Below are 19,265 nucleotides of genomic sequence, written 5' to 3'. Positions count from 1 at the left end.
GGAGGGCAGTGGAGGATGGCCTGTGTGCCTGGGCCCCTGCCACCCATATGGGAGACCTAGGTAGAGTTCCTGGTTCCTAGCTCCAGTGCGGCCCAGCCCTGGCCACTGTGGACATTTGGGAAGTGAACCAGTGGATGGAGGATCTCTCTTTCTGTGTTTAACTCTGCCTTTCAGTAAAATAATTGTTAAAAAAAAGAAAAATAACATTTTAATTTTTTAAAAAAAGATTTATTTTATTTATTTGAAAGACAAAGTTACAGAGGAAGGCAGAGACAGAGAAAGAGGTCTTCCATCGCAGGTTCACTCCCCAGATGGCCGCAATGGCTGGAGCTGCACCAATCCGAAGCCAGGAGCTTCTTCTGGGTCTCCCACGTGGATGCAGGGGCCCAAGGACTTGGACCATCCTCCACTGCTTTCCCAGGCCATAGCAGAGAGCTGGATCAGAGAGGAACCGCCAGGACTAGAACTGGCGCCCGTTTGGGATGCCAACACTTCTGGCCAGGGCTTTAACCCACTGCGCCACAGCTCCAGCCCTGAAAAACAGCATTTTCTATCAGGACTTAGTACATACCTACTGATATACATTTTTAAAGATTTATTAACTTATTTGAAAATCAGAGTTAGAGAGAGAAGGAGAGGCAGAGAGAGAGAGAGAGAGAGAGAGAGGTCTTCCATCCGCTGATTTACTCCCCAGTTGGCCACAATGGCTGGAGCTGTGCCAGTCCGAAGCCAGGAGCCAGGAGCCAGGAGCTTCTCTGGTTCTCCCACACAGGTGCAGGGGCCCAAGCACTTGGGCCATTTTCTGCTGCTATGGCTTTCCCAGGCCATAGCAGAGAGGTGGATTAGAAATGGAGCAGCCTGGTCTTGAACTGGCACCCATATGGGATGCCAGCACAGCAGGCAGTGGCTTTATCTGCTATGCCACAGCGCTGGCCCCCAGATACACACCTGAAATAAAAGTTTCATGAAACTATGCTTTTCCTTCTGTAAAATACATTATTTTCTTCTCTGTTCAATTTTTAAAAAAAATATTTATTTTTTATTTATTTGAAAGTGAGAGAGAGAGATATCTTCCATTTGCTGATTCACTTCCCAAATGGCTACACCAGCCAGGGCTATGCCAAGCCAAAGCCAGGAGCCTAGAGCTTCTTCTGGGTCCCCCCATGGGTGGCAGGGGTCCAAGCACTTGGGCCATCTTCCACTGCTTTCCCAGGTGCATTAGCAGGGAGCTAGATGGGAAGTGGAGCAGCCAGGTCTTGAACCAGAGCCCATAGAGGAATGCCAGCATCTTAGGTGGTGGCTTAACCTATTATGCCACGCCAGCCCCTCAACTGTTTTTTTTTAGATGATGGTAAGAACCCGTAAGGTTGGTCCCATGACCGGACACATTGTATGCTTACAAAACACTGTTAAGTAGCTGCAATGACTACTGTAAGTTGGTGGTGATTTTTCAAAACAGAATGTGACTAAAGCTACCTGCAGGGAGGCAAGTTTCTTGATTTCTCTGTGTCTGCTCATATTGTTGTCTAAATTTCTAGTGCTCATTTACTTTCGTTCCATGAGTTGGGTTGATACAAGACAGCCATCGAAGGCAAGTGCAAGCAGCTCCTCAAGTGTGTATCTGAGCACAGACGCTCCCCGGAGCTCCCTGCGCTGATAGCTGGTATGCTAAGCACACGAACGGTCTCGACTGAGAAGCCCACCTGGGTGGGATGTTGAGATACTGTGTGAGTCTGTCTGCATGGTGAAAATGCATACCCCACTCTCTGCTTGAGGAGTCTCCAGCCCTGTCTGTTTTTCATGTGGCTTGTGAGGCTTCCTCAGCTACTGTTTCTCCGGATCTGCTTTATTCTCCAGTGGTTTTGATGTAGAGCTAATAACAGACCCCAGCGGTTGTTCTAAGTTTAGAACCCCTTGATGCTGAGCCTCAGGGGTCCCTGCGGCCTCTGTGGAATCCGAGCACGGCCCTTTCACTACAGTCCGGCTCCTGTCCTGTGAAATACATCAGAGATGTTCTGCTCACTGCCCGGGGCGCTGCACAGCTACCTGGAGGACTGTGGACGCCTGTGAGAAAGCGCTTTTTGTTTAGTCCCAGTTATATTTAGGACCAGTGAGTTAGCTCTGAACAGCCCTTCCATCTGGTTTGTAAAGAGGGTGGGGAAGAAAGGAAACATTTAGCTAAAGGAAACCAAGATTGAATTAGGGGAAATGGGATGTTCATTTTTAACTGTCAAACTCTCAAAGCAGAATTTCCCCCTGCCCTCTTATACAATGCTCATTCTCTAATACGTTACTTTAAAGCCCTCATAAATTAGCCATTTTCATTTTGTTCCAGAATAGAACAAGTTGTATGGACCCACATTGCATAGTATTCCCAGCCTTTGAGGTCTTAGCTGGGAATTTGACCTGAGAGAGTGTGGAGAGCCTCGTGGAGTGATAGCACAGTATTTTTCCAGCTGGCGGCACACTTCCCCACCCCCCTGTTCACTAGTTCTTTCTTTACATACACGAAAACTTCCTTCTGCCTCCTCCCAACTCCCTCTTTCCAGAGCCTGTACCTCCTTCCCTCTGTAGAACAGCTGTGCCTCCGAGTTGCTCAGTCTGTGTGTTTGAACACCTGTAAGAAGAGGAATGAGAAGTAGCAGAGATCATTAAACTTGCATCGCCCAAGATGGGTTCCTGCAGGCCGTTTACTGTGGCCAGCACCTAGCTCCAGGTGTTTTACTCCTGGCATTAGCCTGTCCCCTGGAGCTTTCTGGCCCTTTGGACAAATGTCCACATCAGCTGGCAGCCAGGCTGCCACACACTGGCTGCTTGTTGGCTCAAGGTGCTGTCCAGTGGGGGATATTTCAGGGAACTGAGGTAGACTAATATTTCTAGGCAAGGTCAGTGATAGGCAAATAAACTTAATTTTAAAAGATTCTTAACTCTAACCAGTTGGAGTAGTAAAGTTTTCTCTGCAACCCTCAATTAATAGCTATAGTAGGGGGCCGGTGCTGTGGCATAGCAGGTAAAACCGTGCCTGCAGCCCCCAAATTTCCTAAATATTGTTTGTTGCTAAAAACTAACTTCTCTCTCTTTTTAAGAAGATTTATTTATTTAGGGGCCAGTGTTGTGGTGTAGCAGGTTAAGCTGCCACCTACAATGCCAGCATCCCACATAGGTGCCAGTTATAGTCCCAGCTGCTCCACTTCAAATCCATTTCCCCCTGGGAAAGCAGTGGAAGATGGCCCAAGTGCCTACACCCCTGTCACCCATCTGAGAAGCCCAGATGAAGCTCCTGGTTCATGGCTCTAGCCTGGCCCAGTCCTGGCTGTTGTGGCCATTTGGGGGGTGAACCAGAGAGAGGATGAAAAACTTGCCTCTGAAATAAATAAAAGGTTTATGTGCTTGAAAGGCAAAGTGACAGAGAGAGAGAGAGAGAGAGAGAGAGAGAGAGAGATCGATCTTCCATCCTCTGATTCACTCTCCAAAGCACAGTATCTATGCTAGGCAAAGCCAGGAGCCTGAACTCTTTCTGGGGCTCTCACTAGGGTAGAAGGGGCCTAAGCACTTGGACCATCTTCTACTGTATTTCCAGGTACATTAGAGAGCAGGATCAGAAGTGGAATAGCCAGGACTTAAACTGGTGCTTTGGTATGGAATGCCTGCCTTACAAGCAGAGGCTTAACCTGCTATGCCACAATGCCAGATGTGCTTCTCTCAATTTTTTTCTGCTTATTGGTATTTTTATTATGATACCTTATAAAATAAAATTTACTTTTGTTTTTTTTCCTAAAGATTTATTTATTTATTTGAAAGTCAGAGTTACACAGAGAGAGAAGGAGAGACAGAGAAAGAGAGAGGTCTTCCATCTGCTGGTTCATTCCGCAGTTGGCCACAATGGCTGGAGCTGCACCTATCTGAAGCCAGGAGCCAGGAGTCAGGAGCTTCTTCTGGGTCTCCTGGGCGGGTGCAGGGGCCCAAGGACTTAGGCCATCTTCTACTGCTTTCCCAGGACATAGCAGAGAGCTGGATTGGAAGTGGAGCAGCTGGGTCTCGAACCAGAGCCCATATGGAATGCTGATACATTTACCTGCTACACCACAGGGCCAGCCCCTACTTTTGGCTTTTTTAAATAAACTTTGTAATAAGCAACTTTTTAAAGAGAGATTTATTTTATTTATTTGAAAAGCAGAGTTAGAAGGATCTTCCATCCTCTGGTTCACTCCCCCAGATGGCCACAATGAATCCAGGAGCTTCATCCAGGTCTCCCATGTGGGTGCAGGGGCCTAAGCACTTGGGCTGTCCTCTGCTGCTCTCCCAGGTGTATTATCAGGAAGCTGGACTGGAAGTAGAGCAGCTGGGAGTGAAACTGGCACCTGTATGGGATGCTGGTGTTGCAGGTAGCCACTTAACCTGTTACACCACAATACCAGCCCGAGCAACTTTTTAAATTTTACTTGTTTTTCTGTATTTGAAAGGCAGGGGGATAAAGGTTGGATCTTCCATCTGCTTCATTCCCCAGATGCCTGCATAGATGTGGTTGGGCCAGGCTAAAACCAGGAGCTGGGTGGGAGACAGGTTCCCAACTATGTGAGCCATCACCTGCCGCCTCCCAGAGTGCACATTAGCTCAGACTGGAATGAGAAGCAGAGCTGGGATTCACACACAAGCACACTGATGTGGGACCTGGGCATCCCCAAGTCATGTCTTAACTGCTGCCCCAAACTCCCACTCACCAAATTTGTTATGTGTCAAATTTAGTTAGATAGCATATTGTCTCTTGAGTACATCTAGGTTAAAAGCAAGGGTTGATAGGTAAGAAATAGGGAAAAACCAGGCCAGCTCTCTGCTGTGGCCCGGGAGTGCAGTGGAGGATGGCCCAAGTCCTTGGGCCCTGCACCCGCATGGGAGACCAGGAGAAGCACCTGGCTCCTGGCTTCGGATCAGCGCGGTGCGCTGGCCGCAGCAGCCATTGGAGGGTGAACCAACAGCAAAGGAAGACCTTTCTCTCTGTCTCTCTCACTGTCCACTCTGCCTGTCAAAAAAAAAAAAAAAAAAGAAAGAAATAGGGAAAAAGACTGGGTAAGGTCCTTAGGGCAAGAAGACACTGTTGGTAGGAGAGAGTGTAGGGAATTAGGTCAAAAACAGTTATTCTAAGGGAAAAGAAACAAGGATGGGTACTATAGATAAGAGAAATAAAGAATGATATTCTACATGTATAATTAAAGCATTATTTTATGGGGCAAAAGGAAACAGAAGTGATGTGTTTAGAAGGAGGTGGAAAGTTCAGGCGAGTACTGAATGATAAATTCTTCACAGGCAGTAGTCCTGTGTTCTTTGGATTTAGTACATTTAACACCTCGTTCAGCTTCCCCTGACACACGTTTCACAGACAGTGACATGGAGCCATCCCGCATGCACTGCTCTTTGCCGGAGAAACCTGCAGTGCCAGTTGCAGGTCCATATGCCTGTTAAGGGTGTCTGTGCTTTGGAGGCGAGTTGTTGTTCTAATCCCCGTGCTCCCTGCGGTAGCCTTGCAGTCCCTTAAAAGAACAGCCAGAAGCTGATGTCTCTTCTCACTCCGCCATCAGTGAGTCATCTTTGGCCTTTCTGGGTTAGCTCTTGGGGAAAAGAATCTGAGCTAGTTTATTACAGTCTCAATCTTTTCTTTTATCTCTTTCCTCTGCTTGGATCCTGTCTGCCCTCTTCTGCACCACGTGGCTTGCTTTCTGTTCTCCGCCTTGTCAGGGGTTTGTGTTTCTCTTTGAGTAGAGGGCAGCTCAGGTAAAAAATCTCCCATTCAGAAACTCGAGTTGAAATATTGCCAACAGGCAGAAGCTCTGGGGCTATTAAAATATTCTTGTTTTACTTCTCTCTTGATATCTCAACCAATTGGAGGATATTATCTTATTTCATAGCAGAACCTTTGCTTTGTGGCTAGCATATATGTTTTAATTTGAAATTCCAGGATTGTTAGGGTCTTGAAAATCATCTTGTTCGTCCTTTATTCTTCTTTAAGAGCTTCCCTAACACTGGATCGATCGTGTAGAGCCTGACGCACAGTGGGGCTTTCAGTGACTGTTGAAATATGGTACAGTGGACCTGGATTCGTGTCTTCATTTTACATTTAGCAGTGTGACTCTGTGCCTTCATTTATTTTATTTTTAAATATTTACTGATTTGCTTGTTAGAAAGGCAAAGCAACAGAGAGAGACAGACAGACAGAGACAGAGAAATTTTCCATCCACTGATTGACTCCCCAAATGCCTGCAACAGCCAAGTCTGGACCAGGCTGAAGAAGAAGCGTGGAACTCCTTCTGTGTCTCCTACATGGGTGGCAAAGGCACAAACACTTTGGTCATCTTCTCTTGGCTCCCAGGCACATTAGCAGGAAGTTGGATCAGAAATGGAGCAGCCGGGACTTGGAGTGGCACTCTGATATGAGATGCTGGCCTCGTAATCTGTGGCTTAATCTGCTGTACCACAATGCCAGCTGCTCTGTGCCTTCATTTGTCTAATTTTTTTGAAAGATTGACTTATTTTACTGGAAAGGCAGAGTTACAGAGGTAGAGGAAGAGATAGAAAGAGAGAGAAGGAGAGAGAGAAAGAGACAGAGAGATCAACCCTCCATCCCCTGCTTCACTTCTCAAATGGCTACAATGGCCAAGGCTGAGTCAGGCCAAAGCCAGGAGACCAGAACTTCATCTAGGCTTCCCCCGTGGGCTCATTTTATGCTTGACGTGAAGCTAAAGTGAGAGCTTATATGTAAAGCACCTAGCACAGTGTCTGCACATAATCAGCCCCTCCCTCCATCCTGTGAGCAAATACGCAGTGTCCTGGAGACACCAGGCCTCCCTGGCAGCCATCCACAAAGGGACTCCTCCTGTTGGTCGAGCTTCAGTCCTTCTGTTGCAGCTTACTTGCAGTTATTACTCTTCTCCTATTAGATACAGCGTTCATAATTCATCCTGACTTCCGTTTATCTTAAAGGAGGGACATGTTAGGAGAAGGTAAACAAAACAGCTGTATGTAAAAGTTAGAAGGTAGAGTCTTCCTTCTTCTTTTCCTCTTCTTGTTCCTACTGTTTTTTTTTTTTTCCTTTTTATAACTTGAATAGACAATTACATTTAAAAAAATGTTTATTTTAATCTACTTGAAAGGCAGAGTGACAGAGAGAGAGAGAGATCTTCCATCTGCTGGTTCACTCTCCAAAACCAGGAGCCCAGAATCCTCTTACGTTCTCCTATATGAGTGGAAGGGGCCCCAAGCTATCAAGTGCCTGAACGTCATAGGCTACCTCCCAGGATGCAGTATCAGGAAACTGGATCAGAAGCAGAGTGGGTGGGACTCAGACCAGACTCTCCGATGTGGAATGCAGGTGTCCCAAGCAGCACCTTCACCTGCTGCCATAAAGCCTGCTCCTTATCTCTCTCTCGATGAATCTAGGAGGTGGTAAGGGAATGAAGCTTCTGATTCCTACTTTCATCTGCGTCTGTGGATATCTGGGTGCCTGACTGTTCACAGGGCAAAATGAGCAGAGGATATTCAATACATTGTTGTCAACTTGTCTGCTACCTGCCTCTGCAGTACACAGGGAAGATAGTGAAGATCCTTAAAGGCGTCTGAGTTGTGGGGATTGTAAATATCTATATCTATATCTATATAAATACATATATATGTATGTATGTGTAATGTATATATGGTAATCTCATGTTCCATTTGTCTGATTTAGGGCTCTGGTTGAGTCTGTTTGTTCCAGGTCTTTTGTCTGGCCTTGGAGCTACACCCTGATGCCGTTACTAGGTAGGGGGATAAGCTTGTGTTTGTACTCTGATGACTGCTGGAATAAAGCTTTGGGTCGACTTCACACTGATCTCTGATGGAGCATTTGATAGCCTAGAAACCCACTCAGTTACATCTCCCCATTGGAGGGTATTTCTATCAAGAGTTAAGTTATTTTCTAAAATATAAAAAGAATAGAAAGGTATTTTCCTTAATATATGGTTAATGTTTAAGAGTGATAGTTCAGGGAACCATATAAAAATGAAGAAAGCATCAATCCTGTGAAAAGAGAAATAGGAAAAAACTCCCAAGTACCCTGTGGACATGCAAGGGAGGATACGTGGAAGGAAGGAAAGCTGGGCTGTGGGGACAAGGAGTGCGGCCGTGTTTGTTAAGTGGCTTGTCAAGGGCAGGACTGTTATATGTAGCTGAGTTCTTTTCTGTTTGATATAAACCTGAGGCTTCAGAACAGTGGAGAAAGCAAAGACATTTACCTGTTACCTACCGGCTTTTGCCTAAGTTTGTAATTGTTTTGTTTGTTTGTTTGTTTTTTGTTTTTTTTTGACAGGCAGAGTTAGACAGTGAGAGAGACAGAGAGAAAGGTCTTCCTTCTGTTGGTTCACCCCCAAAATGGCCACTACAGCTGGCGCTGCACAGATCCGAAGCCAGGAGCCAGGTGCTTCCTCCTGGTCTCCCATGCAGGTGCAGGGCCCAAAGACTTACGTCATCCTCCACTGCCTTCCCGGGCCACAGCAGAGAGCTGGACTGGAAGAGGAGCAACCAGGACAGGGCTGGCGCCCCAACTGGGACTAGAACGCGGGGTGCTGGCGCTGCAGGTGGAGGATTAGCCTAGTGAGCCACAGTGCTGGCCGTGTAACTGTTTTCTATTTGAATCGTCAGTATAATCTTCAGCCATTATAATTGAGGTGGTTTTTTTTTTTTTAGATTTATTTTATTTATTTGAAAGTCAGAGATACACAGAGAGAAGGAGAGGCAGAGAGAGAAAGGTCTTCCATCCTCTGGTTTACTCCCCAATTGGCCACAATGGCTGGAGCTGCACCCATCCAAAGCCAGGAGCCAGGAGCTTCTTCTGGGTCTCTGATGTAGGTGCAGGGGCCCAAGTACTCAGGCCATCTTCTGCTGCTTTCCCAGGCTACAGCAGAGAGCTGGATTAGAAGTGGAGCAGCCTTGAATGGGCACCTATATGGGATGCCAGCACTGCAGGCGGTGGCTTACCCTCTACACAATGCTGGCCCCTTAATTGAGTTTTTAAAAAAATGTTCACTTGGCCGGTGCCGCGGCTCACTAGGCTATTCCTCCACCTGCAGCGCCGGTATTCCGGGTTCTAGCCCCGGTTGGGGTGCTGGATTCTGTCCCGGTTGCTCCTCTTCCAGTCCAGCTCTCTGCTGTGGCCCGGGAAGGCAGTGGAGGATGGCCCAAGTGCTTGGGCCTTGCACCCGCATGGGAGACCAGGAGGAAGCACCTGGCTCCTAGCTTCGGATTGGCGCAGTGCGCCAGCCATGGCAGCCATGAACCAACAGAAGGAAGACCTTTCTCTCTGTCTTTCTCTCTAACTCTGCCTGTTTAAAAAAAAAAAAAGTTCACTTATTTATTTTTGTTTATTTGAAAAGGAGAAAGAGACTGCTGGTTCACTTCGAAAATGCCCACAACAGATAGGACTGGGCAACGTTGAAACCAGAAGCCAGGAACTCTCCATCTGGGTCTCCCACTTGGGTGGCAAGGACCCACATACTTGAGTCATCATTTGCTGCCTCCCAGGCACATTGGCAGGAAGCTGGATCAGAAGCGGAGTGGCAGAGACTCAAACTAGACACTCCAATACGAGACGTGGGTGTCCCAGGCCATGGCTTAACCTGCTGTGCCATGGTGTCCACCCATTTCATTGAGGTTCAGTAATGTTCGAGGAGCTATAAAGTAAGGAGTCTTTGCCAATATGAGCCAGCATTCTCAGAAAGCCATCAGTCTTCTTCGGTGACTGCGTGCTTGCTCCTTGGCATGTAAAATGGTATCATTTTGTATAAACAAAATAAAAAACATGTTTTTGATGTTTGCAGAGTAGTTAATCTCTTTTCTGTTTTATTCTCTTAATCCTGTCAAGAAAAGTGATGGTTAACAGATCAACTTCTATAAATTCCATGGATTTATGCAGAATGCATTCTTCAAGAAAAATCTCTTTAGGAATTCACTGTGATTAGAAATAGGAATTGTGGGATACTATCCTGATTCCCTGAGGTTCCTTTTCTTTACTTGAGTTAGGGGCAAACTGCTTATTCACAGCATTCTGGAATAGAGGCAAATAGCAATTCCAAATCGACGTGTAGGGTAAAAGTTGAAAGATAGAAAATTATACATATGCTGATTGAAAGTCGTTCTGAACAAGTAGGAAAAGCGTCATTTCTTCATTAATGCATTCCACATGTCTTTGTTAGATGCTAACTAAGCAAGGGTCATTGTTCTGATTGCCAGGAAGGGCTGGAGCCTTCCATGAAATAGACAGACTGAGGTCAGACTTCCCTCTCAGGTAGCTGTAATAGGGCGCAGTACAGCTCTGGCTCATCCTCTCTAAATGAGTTTTTCACTCCCAGTCTCCAGGAGACAGTGCTGGCTTCCCTTTTTGTTTGTAACCGTCAGGCATGAGTCATCCCTTCACTGTGAGTGTTGCAGAATTGCATAGCACATTCCAGTCTCATTTGTACCACTGCCAGGGTCTCAGCCGCAGCTCTGTGCTTGTCTTCTGACAGTCATGATAGAGCAGTGAGTGAGACCAACGGCCCAAGCTCCTGGACTGGGGAAGGGAGCAGAGAGAGCTTGTTCCCTGTCTTCTGTCCATTGCTGTTTATTATAAGGCATATTTAAGAGTGGACTGCTTTTTTCCAATATGTCAGGCCATATCCTACTGTTAGGAACCCCTGGATCTGTGGGTGTGGTTTTTTTTATGAATTTGCATGTATGAGCAAATCAAGTCAGCTACACTCTCACAGAGGTATTGTTTCACCTATAGACTTGGCAGCTCTGGCCAATGATCCTGTTGCAGCACACACAGAATGATTCTGAAAGTATATTTTAGAATGTTAATAAAATCCACCAAATAAAGAAGCAAACAAAACTATCCCTGATGATTTTCTAAATAGTACTTAGCTTTGGTTTTAAATATTTAGGCTTTCCTCCTATAATTAATTTGATTGATTAATACCTTTTAAAAATGTATGCATTTAGGGTAGCTTTGCAATATAAAAATAATTTCTACCCATAATTCTCTACCTTAATGTAACTCTTTCATCTCTTGGGATTCCTTTTAGCCTTTATCTAATTATTATATGTGATAATAGCATTGGCATTTATGCAATTTTATGTTCTGTTCTTGCCATTTCTTTACAACTTTTTGAATATGCCTCTCTGAAGTGACTCATCCTGCAGCGTGTATGACTCAGGGGAGTGCAGGAAGGTTTGTTTTGAACGGCAAGATGAGTGTCAGACTGGTTTTCCCAGCAGCAAACAGTCCGTGCAGTTTAGGCGCAGATGAAACAAACAGCGCACGTTCTCGTGGCCTAGGCTTGGGAGAAAAGTAGGCGGATTATGCAGTGGTCGCTCTACTTACAAATGGTGAGATGGTAGGAACACTTTTAGTTGTGGAGTTCACGTGGCCAGCCAAATGAAAGTCAGGTGGCCTACCTGAGAGTAGAGCTTACTTTTTGTTGAAAAGAAGGTCAGACCTTTGTGATTTTCTACAAATGGAAAAGATTAAAAAACAAACAGAACACACCAAGTCTCAGGGTCAGTGGAAAAGAGATCCTAGGTATGGTGGGCTGACATTTCTTGGTCCTTTCTGATTTACCTAGAGAAGAATGTCCAAAAAGAAAAGGTCCCAGGTGTTATTTTTAAAATTCTCTGATCACAGATCTCTGCTGCTCACATAAGGTAATGGATGCAAACAGAATGTGAACCTGGAAGGGAAGAAACAAGGTTGTGTATGTTTTATAATTCAGATAAAGGAAATATTCAACCTAGGGACATAAACTTAATCATTTATGTTGAGTTCTCTTAAAACTCTTTGAAAATATGCAAGAGTTCTCTGCAGGATTGCTTTTGAGACAGCAGGAGTTTGCGTGCCTGTGGTGGTGATGCAGGTTTGAGTCCCCAGTCTACCCTTTTCCTCTGGAATGCCAGCCACAGTGGAGAGTCTCATAGGTAGAGGAACAGCCTGTGCGGTGGATAGAAGTACATGTCCTCCGTGCTTTGGAGCTGCTCAGAAAAGAAGCAGAAATCACAGGCTGGGAAACAGACCTGGGGAGGTTTATTTACAAATCAAAGATTGTTCTGAAAATTCATTTTATTTTCTTTTTTCTCCTTGTCAAAGATTTTATTTATTTATTTGAGAGGTAGAGTTACAGACCATAAGAGGAAGAGACAGAGAGAAAGGTCTTTCTTCCGTTGCTTCACTCCCCAAATAGCTGTGCCAATCCAAAGCCAGGAGCCAGGAGCTTCTTCCTGGTCTCCCATGTGGGTGCAGGGGCCCAAGGACTTGGGCCACCTTCTACTGCTTTCCCAGGCCATAGCAGAGAGCTGGATTGGAAAAGGAGCAGCAGGGACTAGAACCGGCACCCATATGGGATGCCGGCGCCAGAGGTGGAGGATTAACCTACTGCGCCGCGGCACCAGCCCCTATTTACTTATTTATTTGAAAGAGTTACAGAGAAAGGGTAGAGACACAGAGAGAAAGAGGTCTTCCATCTAGTAGCTTACTCCTCAGATGGCCGCAATGGCCGGAGCTGAGCTGATTCGAAGCCTGGAGCCAAGAGCTTCTTCCAGGACTCCCATGTGGGTGCAGCGCCCCGAGGACTTGGGCCATCCTCTAATGCCTTCCCAGGCAGCATTAGAAGGGAGCTGGATCAGAAGTGGAACAGCTGCGGCTTGAACTGGCACCCATTTGGGTTGCTGGTGCTGGAGGCCAAGGCCTTAACCCACTGCACCACAGCACTGGCCAGGAAATTCACTTTAGGAACTTGAGTGTATCAGTTAGGAGTGGGTTCTGTTGTGTGTAAAAGATCATAAAGAACAAACAAACAACTAAATCTGGAGCTTATAGAAAATGGGATAATTTTAATTTCTTTTCCTTCACATAAAAAGGTTTGAAGCTGGTCAGCTGATGGCTGGTGGGGCAGCTCCACAGTCTTCAGGGACCCAGGATCCTCTCTTTTTGCTTCATCATCCTTAGTGCTGACTTCTACCCTCAGGTTTGCCAAGGTCTTCCGGATGACCACTGTGGCTCTAGCTGTCACATCTGCACCCCAGGAAAGAAGAAGGGCAAGGCTGAAGGGCGTACTTCCTGCTAGACTCAACCCTCCCCAAAGAGCTTTCCTGGAAGCCCCACCCACATATTGGCAGCCCCTATCTCTCAAGGACATTGCTTTCCCCAAAATGTAGAGGCTTACATGGCTGAGACTAGAGGCCACCTGCAGACTCTTTGAATAGGACAGTTGTATTTGGTGAACGGGGCTTCTAGTTTGCTTGCTCCACAAGGTTGAGATTGACTATGTGGAAGGCACTACAGCTGCAGTAATAAACAAGGTAGATGTGGTCCCTGCCCTCAGTGGAATTTGTAAATAAGTAAATTAAAAATGTGATGAACATGAAGAAGGAGGAATTAAAGAGTGTTTAGGATTGTGTCCTGGGAAGGTCTCTGTGGGGTATGCCACGACATGCACATTGAGAGTTAAAAGATGCCTGGGAGTGAGCCAGCTTAGAAAAGTGGGGATGGGATGGAGGTCCCACTCTGTGGTGTAGTGTATAAAGCTGCCACCTGCAGTGCCAGCATCCCATATGGGCGCTAGTTCAAATCCCTGCTGCTCCACTTCCATTCCAGCTCTCTGCTATGGCCTGGGAAGGCATTGGAGGATGACCTGAGACCTTGGGCCCCTGCCCCCGTATGGGAGACCTGGAGGAGGCTCTTGACTCCTGGCTTCCAATCGGCGCAGCTCTAGCTGTTGCGACCAATTGGGGAGTGAACCAGTGGATGGAAGATCTCTCTCTCTCTTGCCTCTCCTTCTCTCTCTGTAACTCTGGCTTTCGAATAAATAAATAAATCTTCAGAAAAGTGGGGATGGGATGTTTGGGGAGGGCTCAGGAGGGGAAGGAATGTTCCCAGCAGACTCATCCCCAGTCTGATAATTTTCCTGACAGTTACCTTCTCTCACTCTTTGTCTTAGCTCTTCATCAAAGGGAATCAGTGGGAATTCCCAAGTAACAAGGAAAGGCTGGGACCAAATATTCTTTCTATCTGAAATGGCTAAAGGGACTGCCATCCTCTCCACTTAATTGGTTGGTTTTTTTTTTTTTTAGTGTCTCTGGATGAGTGCCTGCCTCCATAGGCTCCTCCAGGGTATGTTGCTAACCAGGCAAGGAGGTGGACAGATAATTGGGGCATACTGAAGTCTAACTGCGCCATTATAGATGCGGATTTTGGTCTCTGTAGAATTGTGGGGAGGCAAGGCTTGGTTCTGACCCTGAGGTGCTGATGTGACCCCCTTCCCATTCCAGGAAGTGGATGTCGTGGTAGCACCGTGCCAAGGCCTCCGGCCCACAGTGGATGTTCTGGGTGACTTGGTGAATGATTTCTTGCCTGTGATAACCTATGCGCTCCACAAGGATGAACTCTCCGAGAGGGACGAGCAAGAGCTTCAGGAAATCCGAAAGTATTTCTCCTTTCCCGTGTTCTTTTTCAAAGTGCCAAAGCCGGAGATAATAGACGCCTCCAGCAGAACGGAGGGCGAGCGAGCACCACTTTACCGCCAGCTAACTGACCTGGGCTATCTCAGCAGCAGTGCCTGGAACTGTGTGTCCCCCAGCCAGGACGTGAGACCCCAGAGCATGCTGGTGGACCAAACTGAGAAGCTGCGACACTTGAGCACGTTCTCTCACCAGGTGCTACAGACCCGCCTGGTGGACGCAGCCACGGCCCTGAACCTGGTGCATTGCCACTGCCTCGACGTCTTCATTAACCAGGCCTTTGACATGCAGCGGGACCTGCAGATCACTCCCAAACGCCTGGAATACACTCGAAAAAAGGAGAATGAGTTATATGAATCACTCATGAATATTGCCAACCGGAAGCAGGAGGAAATGAAGGATATGATTGTTGAGACGCTGAACACCATGAAGGAGGAGCTTCTAGACGATGCTGCCAACATGGAGTTTAAAGGTAGGCTCCCGAAAGCGTGGCTGGGTCCTGGGGCTGCAGGAGTCTTTAGTGCTCTTTTTCTAGCTGGAAATTGAGTACATTGACTCTTAAGGTTAAAGGGACCTCAGGGTAATGTCATCTGCCTCCCTGTTACCAGCAGGAGCCCATTTTAAAACATTTAGCTCAGGGGGCCTGGCCTTGCTGTCAGACACTTCCCTGAAGAGGCCCATTAGCTCAGCTTTCAGTAAATTCATCCTAATAGTTCTCTAATCTTCATTTTCTGTACCTCAAGGAGCTGGAGAAGAAATGCTTTGAAGAATGTTGCTAAGCCATGCCTTAATCCTTGCTCCTTCGGCATGGCAAGTGTTTATTAAAGACTGATTTATTTATTTGAAAGGCAGAGTTACAGAGAGAGGGCCAGAGACAGAGAGAGAAAGAGATCCTCCATCCACTGGTTCACTTTCCAAATGGCTGGGCTGGACCAGGTCAAAGCCAGGAGCCTGCAACCCTGTCTGGTCTCCCATGTGGGTGGCAGGAACGCAAGCACTTGTACCATCTTCTGCCGCTTTCTCAGGCACATTATCAGAGAGCTGGATCAGAAGTGGAGCAGGGGCTAGTGCTGTGGCGCAGCAAGTTAATGCCTTGGCCTGCAGTGTGGGCATCCCATATGGGCGCCAGTTCGAGACCCGGCTGCTCCACTTCCAATCCAGCTCTCTGCTATGGCCTGGGAAAGCCATAGAAGATGGCCCAAGTCCTTGGGCCCCTGCACCCACGTGGGAGACCTGAAAGAAGCTCCTGGCCTCGGATCGGTGCAGCTTCGGCCGTTGCGGCCAACTGAGGAGTGAATCATTGGATGGAAGGCTGGCTCTCCCTCTCTCCCTCCCTCTCTCTCTCTCTCTCTCTCTGTCTCTCTCTCTCTCTCTCTCTCCCTCTCCCTCTCCCTCTCCCTCTCCTCTCTCTGTATAACTCTGACTTTCAAATAAATAAATCTTAAAAAAAAAAAAAAAGTGGAGCAATCAGGACTTGAACCAGTGCCCACATGGGATGCTGGCATCCCAGGCTGTGGCTTTACCTGCTACACTACAGCACCACCCCTCATTTTCTTTTTATGCTGCTTCTGAAATCTAATCTAGGAGGATTTCCCCAAGTAATGTTTTTAACTTTTTGGGCAGACCCTGTTCTTCCCAAATGGCTATTAACGAAATTGAACAAAACTGCTGGTGTCTAAGGGTTAGACGCTGCTGACTTTGTCTGCTGACCACAGAGTAAACCTCTGTGCACGAATGTTAGCTCGACTACCTGCTGGTTGAAGTAGTTTGCAAGTTAGCCTTGGATTCCGAGTCGTGAGTATGTGCCCACATCAGCGTGGAGGCTTTCCCAAAACACGGTGCTCAGGCCGGGAAAGACCTTTCCAGACCCAGGCAGGTTTCTGACATGATATCCAGCATCATTTTTTTTTTTCCTTTCCAAAAATCTCCCTGGGGGGATTCTGCTTATTTCTACTTTCTAGATGAGGAAACTAAGCTTAGACAAGTGAGTGAACAGTGAGGCAAGATTTGAGTCTAGGCAGCGGGATTCCTCAGCCCCCACTTTCCATTTCCATGCCGTTCTGTTCCCAGTCTGTTCCCAGGTCTGGGTGCCACCTTCATCCTCGCACCCACCTGCAGAACCTCACTCAGCATGGTCTTCACCTGGCTTCTTTCCCTGTCACCACGTCTAGTTGTATTGTATCTGGTATCTATCTGTGATGGTCTGTTCTGTCCTTTTTAAAATAAATATTTATCAGGGCTAGCCCTGTGATGTAGTGGATAAAGCTGCTGCATACAGTGCCAGCATCCCATATGGGTACTGGTTCGAGTCCCAGCTGTTCCAAATCCGATCCAGCTCCCTGCTATGGCCTGGGAGAGCAGTGGAAGATGCTCCAAGTGCTTGGGCTCCAAGTGTGGGAGACTTGGGTGAAGCTCCTGGCTCCTGGATTTGATCTGGCCTAGCCCCAGCCATTGCAGTCATTTGGGGAGTGAACCGGTGAATGGAAGATATCTCTCCCTCTCTGTCTTTCCCTCTCTCTTTCAAATAAATAAAATAAATCATAAAAAAACCTTGAAATGTCTTTTATTTGTCTGTGAATTTCCAAATCCTGCCTACCTATGGAGGCCTCTCCCAGATGCTGTTTTTCATGAAGTATTTAATTTTCTGGACAAATGACAACTCCCACAAATACTCCTCTGAACTCCCACAGCCTTTCATCTGTAACTTGTTTCTGGCCTAGCTCACCTTCCACTTTCATAATGGTTATTTATGTTCTTCTGGCTATTTTCTAAAATCCTGGAGTTGTAGGGGAGTTGGGTCTGGGGCTTACTCACCATCCTGTCCCTTGAAGCAAATAGCACAGGCTCTTCTATCCAGTACATCTTTGGAGAACGAGTGAGTGGGAATGGTGTTTTCGGCTACATCACACTGATCAACACAAAGGAAATAGAGCTGACTTTAGCAAGCATAGGATGCCTGATTTCTTATACGTCTTTTTAAAAATGAACCAAGAGGGGCCAGCTCTGTGGTGCAGAAGGTCCCCCGTTTGTGTTACTGGCACCCCATATCAGAGCACCAGCTCAAGGCCACTCTGCTTCCAGTCCAGCTCCCTGCTAATGTGCCTGGGAAGGTACAGAAGGCAGCCCAAGTGCTTGGGCTCCTGCCTTCCATGTGTGAGACCAGGATGGAGTTCCTGGCCCCTGGCTTTGTTCTGGCCTAGATCTGGCTGTTGCAGCCATTTGGGAAGTAAACCTGTTAATGGAAGATCTCTCTCTCTCTCCCCTACCCCCTCTTTCTGTCCCTCCCTCTCTGTACCTCTGCCTTTCAAGATATATTTTATTTATTTGAAAGAGTTACAGAGAGAGGTGGAGACAGAGAGAGAGGTCTTCCATCCACTGGTTCACTCCCCAGATGGCTGCAATGGCTGGAGCTGAGCCAATCTGAAACCAGGAGCCAGGAGCCTCTTCCAGGTCTCCCACTGGGTGCAGGAGCCCAAGGACTTGGGCCATCTTCTACTGCTATTCCAGGCCATAGCAGAGAGCTAGATCAGAAGAGGAGCAGCCGGGACTAGAACCAGCGCCCATATGGGATGCTGGCACTTCAGGCCAGGGCGTTAACCCACTGATCCAAAGCACCAGCCCCTAATTAATTAATTAAAAAAAAAAAAACTGAATATACCTCCTGTGAGTTCCCACTACAGGGAGGAGTTGCTGAGGAATGCTCATCTATAGTAGAAATCCAAAGAAGTTTTCTCAATATTTAATTAAAGACCCCGGAACTCAATGCCAGCGTCATAGCGCACATGACAAAAGGGGCATTCAGTAGACTATTTGGGGGCAGATGTTTGGCACAGTGGTTAAGATGCTGCCTGGATGCCCACATCCCATAGTAGAGCCCCTGGGTTTGAGTCCTGGCTCCACTTTCAATGCAGCTCCCTGCTAATGTGTGCCCTGGGAAGCAGCAGATGTTGACTGAAGGGTTTGGGTCCCTGTCATCCACATGGAAGACCTGGTACATTCCAAGTTCTGGTTTTGGACTGGCCCAGCCCTGGCTATTGGAGGCATTTGGGAAGGGAACCATTAGATGGAATATACATCTCTCTCTCCCCTCTTTCTTTCTCCCTTTATCTCTGCCTTTCAAATAAATAAGTAACAAATTAACTTTTTAAAAGAGGAATATTTGATTTGGTCTTTTGTGTCCTGCAGACTGTGTTTGGTGCCTGGATATAGTGATTAGCTGGACAGGCATGGGAGTAACTGGGGACAAGGAGATCAAATGTCTGGCTCTGTTAACTTCATTGTGGACTTGTGGATCCGCTTACCTAGATGGCTGCTTATTGGGCACAACTGTGTCTGACTCTTACTTGTTCTCGGCCTTTCTGCTTATCCTTAAGACAAGGATTTGTAGATCTAGAGGAGCGCTAATACTTACCCTGTACAGCCAGATTCTCTAGTGGTTTTTGTTTTTATTTTATTTTAAAGATTTGTTTATTTATTTAAAAGAGTAACAGAGAGAGAAGAGAGACACACAGAGAGAGAGGGAGATCTTCCATCTGCTGGTTCACTCTCCAAATGGCTGGAGCTAGGAGCTTCCTCCAGGTCTCCCACATGGGTGTAGGGGCCCAAGCACTTGGGCCATCTTCTGCTGCTTTCCCAGGTGCATTATCAGGGAGCTGGATTGGAAATGGAGCAGTGACTCAAACTGACACCCATATGGCCCTTAATTCAGGTGGGAGGGTATTACCCCCAGTGATCCAGTTCACATTCATATA

The 19,265-nt window shown here is 46.9% G+C and overlaps 1 protein-coding gene across 2 annotated transcripts in view; it reads left to right on the top strand.

Moving 5' to 3' along the window:
• DSTYK (dual serine/threonine and tyrosine protein kinase) overlaps window positions 1-19,265 on the top strand; it is a 61,378-nt gene that overhangs the window by 24,815 nt on the left and 17,298 nt on the right. For both annotated transcript variants that reach the window (XM_002717566.5, XM_008268524.4), the window contains exon 3: window positions 14,326-14,986. In XM_002717566.5, coding sequence (XP_002717612.1) covers window positions 14,326-14,986 — 661 coding nt within the window. The remainder of the gene's footprint in view (window positions 1-14,325; window positions 14,987-19,265) is intronic.

The sequence above is a fragment of the Oryctolagus cuniculus genome, chromosome 13 (assembly GCF_964237555.1).
Source record: "Oryctolagus cuniculus chromosome 13, mOryCun1.1, whole genome shotgun sequence".
In the NCBI taxonomy this organism is placed as follows: Eukaryota; Metazoa; Chordata; class Mammalia; order Lagomorpha; family Leporidae; genus Oryctolagus; species Oryctolagus cuniculus.
Note: the sequence above shows the minus strand (reverse complement) of the source record. Positions and strands in the feature narration are given on the sequence as shown.